This window comes from Gymnodraco acuticeps, unplaced genomic scaffold, assembly GCF_902827175.1.
Source record: "Gymnodraco acuticeps unplaced genomic scaffold, fGymAcu1.1, whole genome shotgun sequence".
NCBI classification, from domain to species: Eukaryota; Metazoa; Chordata; class Actinopteri; order Perciformes; family Bathydraconidae; genus Gymnodraco; species Gymnodraco acuticeps.
The window spans coordinates 682,667-693,360 of record NW_022990513.1 but is presented as its reverse complement, the minus strand read 5'-3'; the positions used below and the strand labels follow the sequence as shown (position 1 = coordinate 693,360).

At 43.1% G+C, this 10,694-nt stretch overlaps 1 protein-coding gene across 2 annotated transcripts; it reads left to right on the top strand.

The window, feature by feature from the left end:
• The first annotated feature begins 11 nt into the window (after positions 1-11).
• pdf (peptide deformylase, mitochondrial) lies at positions 12-4,279 on the top strand. Of its 2 annotated transcripts, none has more exons than XM_034227119.1 (3): positions 12-210; positions 1,138-1,820; positions 3,742-4,279. In XM_034227119.1, exons 2-3 carry the CDS (start codon positions 1,193-1,195, stop codon positions 3,897-3,899), a joined length of 786 nt encoding a protein of 261 aa, XP_034083010.1. In that variant the 5' UTR covers positions 12-210; positions 1,138-1,192; the 3' UTR covers positions 3,900-4,279. The 2 variants fall into 2 exon arrangements, with proteins under 2 accessions (XP_034083010.1, XP_034083009.1); XM_034227118.1 differs by having other exon boundaries at positions 13-215.
• The last annotated feature ends 6,415 nt before the right edge of the window (positions 4,280-10,694 follow it).

Genomic DNA, 10,694 nt, shown 5'->3' with positions numbered 1-10,694 from the left:
AACTCACTGGCAGTCAAAATAAAGGTTCGTAAATAAACAGTTCTATACGATAAGGTTGTGATACAACATGTATACTTTTATTTTGAAGTTTGCTGTTCTGTTGCTGACCCGGAAGTAGTTAAACCGCGCTGTGAACATCTCTTTCCCTGCTTTCATCTTCAGCTCTGAATATGTGCTGCTTTTTTAGTCAGTATGGAAGCCTAACACTTTGTAAGGTAACGAATATGCAAGTATTCTAATGTGCAACTAATGTGCTCGGCTTGTATAATGAGTAGTGTGTCGCAAATACAGTAACTAACTAATATTTTAGCTTGTGTCTGGTTGTAGCGGTCAAAGGGGCGCGCATGATTAATAGCACCTGCGTACACCTTCGGCGGTGTTTGATGTGCTGCGAAGCTGAAGCGTTATCTGTAGAACGGAATAAACGTCAATCAACACACCACATACAGTGCTAAACCTTTGTGCTAAACCCCGTTGGTAGTAAACAGTCTGGCACTCCATTGTGTTTGTGTTTTATCTAAAAAGGCCTATACCATCTGTCAAATTTGAAATATGTTATATCTATATATTTTCACAACTTTGAGTAATTGCATCTATAATGAAAGTACAAAACGTTTAGGTGAAACCTCCATGAAACTACACCCTGGTTGAGGTTCGTCATACTGACATACTTATGCTCTGGACCTTTTTCAGGGTTTGTGCAAACCCTTTTGTTCTAAGTAAATGAAAGGATAATGCTACAGGATGCAATCATATTTAGCACATTAGTGTAATTGCAACTATCAACAGTTTGGAAATGTCCTCCTGTTTTAACAACACATTGACTTTGTCCACACGCCAGGCCATGGAGAAATGCTTTTCTAAGATTGTCATGAGATCATTCTGGAGGTATCACCCCAGCCCACCCATACTGCTGTGAGGCTGTTCTAACAGCAGATCAAGGCTTATTGTTAAGGAATAATGGGTTCTACATTCACTTATAGCTGTTTGATTTGTCTGCCCATATACTTAGGTATATTTGGTGTATCAAAGTTTGGTCCTGAATATAAACTCCTCTTGTCATCAAAACTCATAGATCTCATAAATGTCTTAATGACTCAACCAAATGATTAGTTATTGTTTTATTTGTTCCTCCAGCGCTGTATCACCCACCCTCCTTCATGTGAAACTTCATCCCAGCTGCAGCCTCTCCATGAACACCACATCATGTGTGTTTCTGCTCCAACTGTCCAGGAGGGGGTTCAGGCTTTGTGCGTCCAAAGCCCCCCGCTGCAGTTCCGGGGCCCCGAGGTTAACAACAATGACTTCCTCTTGGCCTCCACATATGTCCCCCCCCTCTCACGTCTCCTGCAGCCGCTCTCACTCCAGCAGCATCAAGGTGCGCCCCTATCTCCAGTACATGAAGCGCAAGATCATAGCCCCCCCTTGTCCTCCATACAGTCACGTGTGCCAGGTGGGGGACCCGGTGCTGCGTTCACATGCAGCGGCTGTGGACCCTGCAGCTGTAACCGGCGCTGAGGTCCAGCAGGTCATCAGGACTCTGGTGAAGGTGATGCGGAGACTGGAGTGTGTGGGGCTGAGCGCGCCTCAGATCGGTGTGCCCCTCCGCATCCTGGCCCTGGAGTACCCCGAGCAGATGTTGAAGGACAGTTCCCCCTCATCCAGGGAGGCCCGGGGTATCTCCGTCCAGCCGCTGAGGGTCTTTGTCAACCCCACGCTGAGGGTCCTGGATGGACGCACGGCGCTCTTTCAGGAGGCCTGTGAGAGCCTCTCAGGCTTCTCTGCCACCGTGCCTCGCTACCTGTCTGTGGAAGTCTCCGGTACGCATGTTTCACTGATCTGTGAAGTTAGATACTGTAGATCCGGGGGGGTCCAAACTTTTTTCACTGAGGGCCACTTACAGAAAAATAAACGAAGGGCTCTCAGTAAATATTTCTAAAGGTGCTATTGACATGAAATGTTCACCAGATGTTGGTAACAACCCATGCAATCCACACATACAAAGACATCAAAACAAATATGTTCATTTTAAGTTAGGTGTAATAAAATGGAATGACACAGGGAAAAAGCTTACTGAAATATATGTAATCCTTTGTTGTAATGGCAGCTTCAAGACGCCTCCTGTATGGAGAAACCCGTCTCACGCCTTGCTCAGGTGGGATTTTGGCCCATTCTTTCACACAAACAGTCTTCAAATGAAGGTTCCGTGGGCCTCTTCTATGAACTCTACTCTTTAGTTCTTTCCATAGATTTTCTATTGGATTCCAGTCAGGTGATTGGCTGGGCCGTTGTAGCAGCTTTACTTTTTTTCTCTGAAACCAAATGAGAGTTTCCATGGCTGTGTGTTTGAGATCATCGTCTTGCTGAAATGTCCACCCTCGCGCGGCTTCATCCTCCTGGTAGATCGCAGCAGATTTTTATCAAGAATCTGTTGGTACATTTTTCCATTCTCCGCCATATGCTGAAAAACAGCCCCCCACCATGATGTTCCCACCTCCAGACTTCTCCGTTGGTATGGTGCTTTTGGGGTGATGTGCAGTGCCAGTTGACCTCCAAACATGGTGTGTGTTATGGCATCCAAAGAGTTCAGTTTTGGACTCATCTGGCCAGACTGTATCTCACAGGCTCGTCTAAATGTTGAGCAGCAAACTTTAAACGAGCTTCAACATTCTTTCTCTTCATCCATGGAGTCTTGTGTGGTGAGCGTGCATTCAGGCCATGGCGGGTGGGTGCATTACTTATTGTTCTCTTTGAAACAATTGTACCTGCTAACTCCAGGTCTTTCTGAAGCTCTCCACAAGTGCTCCTTGGCTCTTGGACAACTCTTCTGATAATTAATTTCACTCCTCTGTCAGAAATCTTGCGAGGAGCACCTGGTTGTGGATGGTTTATGGTGAAATTATGTTCTTTCCACTTCCGGATTATGGCCCCAACAGTGCTCTCAGGAACATTCAGAAGTTCAGAAATCCTTCTGTAACCAATGCCATCAGTGTGTTTTGCAATAAGGTTGCGAAGGTCTTCAGAGCACTCTTTGCTTTTACCCACCATGAGAGGTTTCTTGTGTGACTCCTTGGTAATGAGACTTCTTTTTGTAGGCCATCAGTTGGGACTGAACCAGCTGATATTAATTTGCCTCTTCAAGGGACAGGATTGCTTTCTGATTACTGATAGATTTCAGCTGGTGTCTTGGCTTTCCATGCCTTCTTGCACCTCCCTTTCTTCATGTGTTCAATACTTTTTCCCTGTGTCATTCCATTTTATTACACGTAACTCAATTTATAGACATCTATGGTTTTATTTATTTGCATGGGTTGTTACCGACACCTGGGGGAAATGTCATGTCAATAGCACTTCAGAAATATATTCACTGAGAAAAATTGTGACGTGTTCAATACTTATATATGATAGTTTATTAATTATTGTTGTGTAAAGTAGTTAAACGTAACACCATTTTAGTTTTTTATAATCTTCCTAAAATAAAAAAGTATTAGCATCAATATATACTTAAAGTCCCAAAAGTAAACATTTTGTAGAATTGACAGCTATTAATAATCTAAATCTGCAATGCAACTAGTGACACATTGTTTAAAATGAATGTAGTGGAGATATACAGATAAATAAAGTGTTAATGCGGATGTTGAACTTCACTGCATTACTGAAGGGGAAAACATTCATTTTTCTTTAATTAGGGTACTGTAACATCAGAATGCTTGCTAATGCTTTCTTCCCCTCCCCCTGCAGGTCTGGATGAGAGAGGGGGGGCGGTGACGTGGCAGGCCAGCGGCTGGCCGGCTCGGATCCTCCAGCACGAGATGGACCACCTGGAGGGGGTCCTCTACATCGACCGCATGGACAGCAAGACCTTCATCAACATCCACTGGCAGGAACACAACGAGTAGAAGATCCTCAGGACACAAACACTGTGGAGCTGAAGACGTGCAATGATTTGATCTGATTCTCCATCATCTGTGTTGCTGTGTCTGCGCCATCTTTCATGTGAACAATGTCCTGACATACAGATGGTACAACTTGGATTCTGTTTGTGATTGGATTAAGAGCTCAAAGTCAATATCAATGACCTTAACCACTGTTTGTGTTGCTAGAAGCTGCCGGACAGAAACAGCAATGATCGTGCAGATTATCACTTTAGGAAGAGAGTCATGTTGTGTGGACCTCAGGTTCATTTGATGAATAAAGAGGCCAATATATTCGGAATAAAATGAGTGAATGTCGGCTCACATTGCAATGAATAAATAAAACAATTGGCAAAAAACGGATACAAAAAGAACAAAGGATATAAACCTTTTTTCTCTATGACTTCCTTTTGTCTAACTCTAATAAAAGTAGTTCTACTGGTTTTACATGAGAATATAAACTGGATGAATCCACATGAAAGGGACTGGGGACATGTCCTGGACATGAGCCGGAACAAGAAGTGCTTCTAATAGCTGAAGTGGATTTTCAAAGATTACTCTTGATGCGTAGACATTTAAAGAATAGAAGTATCATTGCGAGTCGGGGGGACATTTCTAAATGATATTGCAAGTGTAGGTAAAAGGAGTGTGAAACATCACGCATATTTGTGAAATGGTTCTGTAGTGGCCTTCACTTCTACATTGCCCCCCTCACATTTCTCAAACAACCATGTCAGAAAATCCTGTGGTTGTGGAAAGGAGGGCAATCGGTTTCAGGAGGGTCAAATGATTGGCCTGCATCAAGCAAAGAAAACAACTAAGGAGATTGCTGAAACTACTCAAATCAATCCATCCATCTGGTCCACCATGCCTAGTGCCTATTGTACAATCCTATGGGGGCAGTAATATGGTCTGGGGCAGCTGCAGTTGGCCAGGTCTAGGTTCAGCTACGTTATGTTCCCAAAGAATGAGGTCAGCTGACTACCTGAATATAGTGGCGAAGTCACGCCCATCTACTTCCGGTCCATGGGACCTTATTTCGGAAAAATAATGTATTGAAGTCAATGGAGTACAAGTTAACCCATACAGTGATGGGGCTCAAATCAGTATTTGCAATGTAATTACATACACGCTCCCCTTGACAATGAAACGCCATGCGTGAGGTTTAGATTATTTCCCTGTCTCGATCCAAATTGAACTGTATGAAATAAAAAGGCACATTTGTCTTGTAGTAAATAAAAAGGGCGACCTGGAGCCAATCCTGCAATTTCTCCACAGGTGAAAGCGTTGACATGCTGAAAACCCAACCCCTGCAGGGGGGTCTGGGGGGATTCTCCCCCAGGAGATTTTTTGAAATACTAACATAAAATACACATTCTGGTACTCTCTTGAGAAGATAAATAAATAAATCTATTACAACACGACATATTTAAAAAAATGAATGCCATTTTAGTTTTTTGTTACTTTGTTCTGAAAGCTGAACCTGCTGCTCCTCACAGAGAAGAGGGAAGAGGCTGTGTGAATAAAGACAGCCCACACACCTATCAATCATCAAACCGTGTGGTCTTATTTCATTACGTGTTGATTTCTATCAACACGTAATGTTGTATCGATGTATATATAGATGTACACACTACAGCAAAAGTATTCTCCGTGGGGTTAACAACACACCACGCCGTTATCGTGATTCTGATTGGCCAGAAGACATTATCAAAGATGTGCTATTGCGAAGACGATCACTATGTGACAAAAGTTTTCAAAACCGTTTCTAGTCTTCGGTATTTCCAGACAAGTGGCTACTGAAATCAATCTGAGTAACTGCTGTCTGTGCAATTTACTCCGCGCGAGTTGGCGGACTTTATTTTTCTTACTTTAAAGGTCCCATGTCATGCTTTTCCGGTTATTACCCGTCCCCTTGTGTGTTATGAAGGTTTTTATGCATGTAAACGGTGTGCACAGTCAAACCCCTCAAAGTACACCCTGTAGCGAGTACAACTCTAACACAGAAAATACCTCCCCAAAACGCCTCGTTGGAGATACGTCATTGTCCATTTGATTCTTCCGGGTACGCATGATGTCATCCGTACCCGGAACGAAATGGACCAATCCGTGGAGCCGTTACGTTACGTCCGCGGAGCCGTTACGTTAAGCCCCCGCTGATTGGTCCAAATTGACCAATCCACGGACTTCCTCACACACTCAGTGCAGGCAGCTCTGCTGATTTCTCCTCCCTGGCTGCAGGCTGATAACAGACAGTTGGGATCGCGGCGAAATTCTCTCTGCAGACCCATTCTCTCTGCAGACCCGTTCTCTCTGCAGACCCATTCTCTCTGCAGACCCATTCTCACAGCGTTTATCAACCTTTTTCTTACTCAATATCAAGCCACACTTATTGTTTTTACTTCGGCTGTGACTTTGTGTGTGCTCAGGATGAGTTTGGCTGTGTTTCGCTGTGTATCGTTAAACAAGGAAATCACACCTCCACGGAGCTCAGCGTCCCGACCAATCGGAGCACACTGGGCTCACAGGGGGGGGGGGGGGGGGCAAGAGCTGCAATGAGCCGTTTAGTGGAGAGAGTGAATACTGCTGAATACACATACTTTACAGAGATGCTGTATGCGAAACCAATGTGAGTTTGGAAAATTGCACAGAATCTATTCTAGTAGACCTCAACAATGGAATTATGATCAGTGCAAATGGCCATGACATGGGACCTTTAACATAATTTTTCATGGTGGGGCTAAGCCATTTCTTGGTATGGCTGTAGCCTACCCCAGCCATAACCTGGCGCCGCCACTGGCAGCGGTGCAACTCTCCCGTCATCGATACATACAAGATGTTTGTGGAAAATTAATGCAACTCTGGACAGAAATTAATGTTGTAACATTGCAGAAGCTTATCGAAATGATGCCACGCCGACTGCGTGCCGTACTCAAAGCTAAAGGCGGTCCAACATAAGAAGGGCAGTGTACAGGCCCGGCTCCAGGATGAAATTAGTGAGGGGGCTGTTAAAAAATCAGAGGGGGTGATTTTTTTTCACAACCACGAAAAATACTGGCAATGTAATGAATTGACACACCGAGCTTTTTTCCTTCTCACTGCTCTACAATCTCTTTTCTTCTTTATTTTTATTCTGGATTTACCCCTCTCGTTCTGTTCTTTTCCTCTGATCTTTAATAATAGATAGTAGATAGTTGATAGATAGATGGCTGCACTTTGGTTAACAGACTAACATTGATTTCCTCAATTTATAAATTGACAGGCTCTGTAATTATACCATAACCTTTTCTCCTCTATCCCTTAACTCGTCTTCCTATACAGATTGATTTACCTCTAGTCAGGTCAGGATTAAAGAAACATTAATCTGGTTGATTTTTTATTTTCAGGATTGAATGTTCAAACCAAGGCCTAAAACCTGGCATTTCAGAATAAAGTGACTAATATATAAACCAAATGTAATATTGGATCAAATACTACACCAAATGGACAGACACAGATTAAAAATAAAAAATAAAGTCCCCTGGTTTGTCTCTAGAGTCTAACTACCATGAGAAAAATAAAATCAATGTTCCAAAATCCGTCACTAGATGTCGCTCATTGTACCAATACGGTTGATATAATACACAACATATTATTATTCTAGTAAAAGGCAGTAGCGTGGCGTGGGAAAAAAATGAGGGGAAGCCAATAATACGTCCTTTCTTTTGGGTCGGCGGGGTGTGGTGGTCAATATAATAACGTAACCAGATGAGTGATTACAGCACCCGGTATCATTTTACACACATTTGTATCATACAGATGCAGGACTTACACACCCCTGTTATCTAACCGACAGGTCCGCACGCACTCTCCAGCCCAAACTCTAATAAGCATTCATTCACAAACTAAATCAGGAGACCTTTAACGTTTTACGTCCTATTCGCTCCTTTATTCCTCGCTGTACACAGCTCCAGTTTGGGCATCGGCCTGTCATCAGATTGTATTTGTTGTTGCTGCTGTAGCGGAAGTTTAGTACAATTATTTTTGAGTAAATACTCCAAATCTTCACCCTCCATAATTGCACTTGCTTCAGTTGCTTGCTACTTTCTAACGGCGGTGAGAGTGGTGCAGTGACACTATCTATCTTCTATCGATTCGATTTATGATTCGAAACTTATAAAAGTAGGGTAGACATGTGGATATTATCCGACTGAACACAACGTGCATTTAACTAACAGGTTCGTTTTCCACTGACCTTATTTCGAGCTATTTTCCAAAATCCTATGGAGAAATCCCATTGCTTTTTTGTCGAGGGAACCTGAGCGCAGCTTACTTCCGGGTTTTAGGATGCGTCACTGCAACACTAAGTTGATGCGATTTGATTGGATTGTGAGGCAAGGGAAGCCAGCCGCCTCTGGCTTCCCTTGGCATGGCCCTGACTAATCACAGGTTGGCAGGGGCATGACGTGAGCCTCATCTGATTGGTCAATCTCTCAATTTTTTTCACCAAGGGAAGCCAATTTCGGCTAGCCTCCTCTCGCAACAGAGAGTGCAATCTACTGTTTCACCATAACATCTAGAGGGGCGCTGTTTCACTCTTTGTAAAATACTCAATGAGAATGGGGGAGAGACGGGCCGGCAGCAACACACAGCAACGAATTTCCGAAACTAAACGAAGTGTTTTTATTTATTTATTAAAATTATAACTACACTCCGAAAAAACAGGGGAAGCCTGGCTTCCCTTGGCCTCCAGGAGAAAACGCCACTGGTAAAAGGGCTCGCTTTGGCAAAAACCTGATCCATACAAGCAGCCCTAAATAATAACAAGTAACCATCATGTGTGGTGATATCTGCAGTTGTCTGTCTTATTTTTTGTTGATGTCATATTGTTTTCACCAGGGCCGGCCCTTGGCATAGGCAGTATAGGCGAATGCCAAGGGCGCATCATCCCATCGGGAGCGCCGAAAATTGGGGAGAAAAATTACATCATGTATTTTTAACTGCCCGGATTATAACAGACAAAGACTCATTCTGAAAACTGCACTGGAACAACATAACATCAAGGACATGGATTTCAAGTCAATATACGAAAGTAAATCAAGAAATGAAGTAAACGAGCTGATCTTCAAGTTCCTCAAAAACACTGGTCTGAGGGCAAGGATTTAATATAAACATTTAATAAATCAACAGTAGGTGGCGATATATGCTCCAAGTGGAAGCGATTCGCCATTAAAAAAAAAGAAGAAGAAGAAGTAGTAGAAGAAGAAATACGCTAACGCTACAAACAGGCACAACACAGTGGCCGTTTCTCAATCTCGAGGATACTGGCTTCCAAGCCAATATTTCAAAGATGCTAAGTCATCGAGTGCCGCCGAAGGACTGTTCCAATCTCCAGCATACTTCCACCGAGGCCGCATTGTGGGGATTTTAAGGACGCGAAGTCTACCCATGTGCATCCTCGAAATTTCCCCCAAACGAAGGATGCGGCCTTGGTGGAATTCCAAGTATGCTGGAGATTGGAACAGTCCTTCGGCGGCACTCGATGACGTAGCATCCTTGAAATATTGGCTTGGAAGCCAGAATCCTTGAGATTGAGAAACGGTCAGGTAGACTTTGCGTCCTTAAAATCCCCACAATGCTTTGCGCACGCACCAATTTCAAAAACCCTTGCGGAGAATGGCTGAACCGAAGCAGCACACATTTAAATGTAAGTATGTAGTGGCGTAGAACATGTGTTGGTAAATATGTTACTTTGTTACATTTGTTTGTTATCATCAAAAATGTGTTCCGTGAAAGTAAAGCAAGTTCATAATTAGATAGACATCGTGAGGTATTTATTTTCGGTACAGTTTATGTTGAAACCGTTAGAGTGGCACACTTGTTAGCCTGTTCCATTCTTCTTCATTTTCCGAAGCCGTGGCTTGGAAGCATACTTGCTTCGTTTCGGAAGGAAGTGACTTGGAAGTATGCGACAACCAAGCCAGCATCCTCGAGATTGAGAAACGACCTGTTACTCTGTTTTTACTGACATATAACATTTGATTTCACCTTGCTCTATTTTTTTTAACGCACGTTCAAAAACGGGAACATTTTCAGGAGTTTCAACCGGGTACCAGCCACGGAAAACAGGGACTTTTTGGTCACCCATCCGACTGTGTTTACAGCTAAGCACACACGCTAACATGAAGACAACAAGCTCACTTGGGGTTGAGGCTTTTTTACACGTTGCTTGACTGCTTGCCCACATATCTGATCCAAACATAGTAACGTGTATTGGGGGAAATAATTATTTAAAGTTATTTAATAATTGTGACATTTATTGTACTTTTTGATGGATGAATGATGCTCAAAGTGAGGGGGGAAAGAATACAACTGAGGGGGCAATTCCCCCTTTTGCCCCCTCGTGGCGCCGGGCCCGGCCGTGTACAAGCCTTTTAAAACAAAAATGTCCAGTGTATATCTTTATTTATCTATATATTGACTTGTGGTTAATCACAGTAAAATACAATTGTGTCCACACTTGGTACTTTACCAGAGGCAAACATCACGAGGCAAAACTCAAAGTGATAAGCCAACCTAATAAGAATGTAACCATTAAGAACTGTCTCTTGTCAACGTCTTCCAAACAGGTTGCCTGTCTCTTAACAATCTGGCGGGAATTGTAGTCTTTTGTCGCTACTTTGGGGGCAGATAGCCAAATACTCAGCAGGACTAAAATAATAAGTTTTGGGTTGTTTTCAATGTAATAAAGAAAGGGCTTGATGAGTGTATTTAATGAGTCAATACAATTACTTGAGCCAG

Coding starts and splice junctions, on each gene's coding strand:
- pdf (XM_034227119.1), top strand. CDS start 1,193: ATGAACACCACATCATGTGTGTTTCTGCTCCAACTGTCCAGGAGGGGG. Junction 1,821..3,741: donor CCTGTCTGTGGAAGTCTCCG/GTACGCATGTTT, acceptor CTCCCCCTGCAG/GTCTGGATGAGAGAGGGGGG.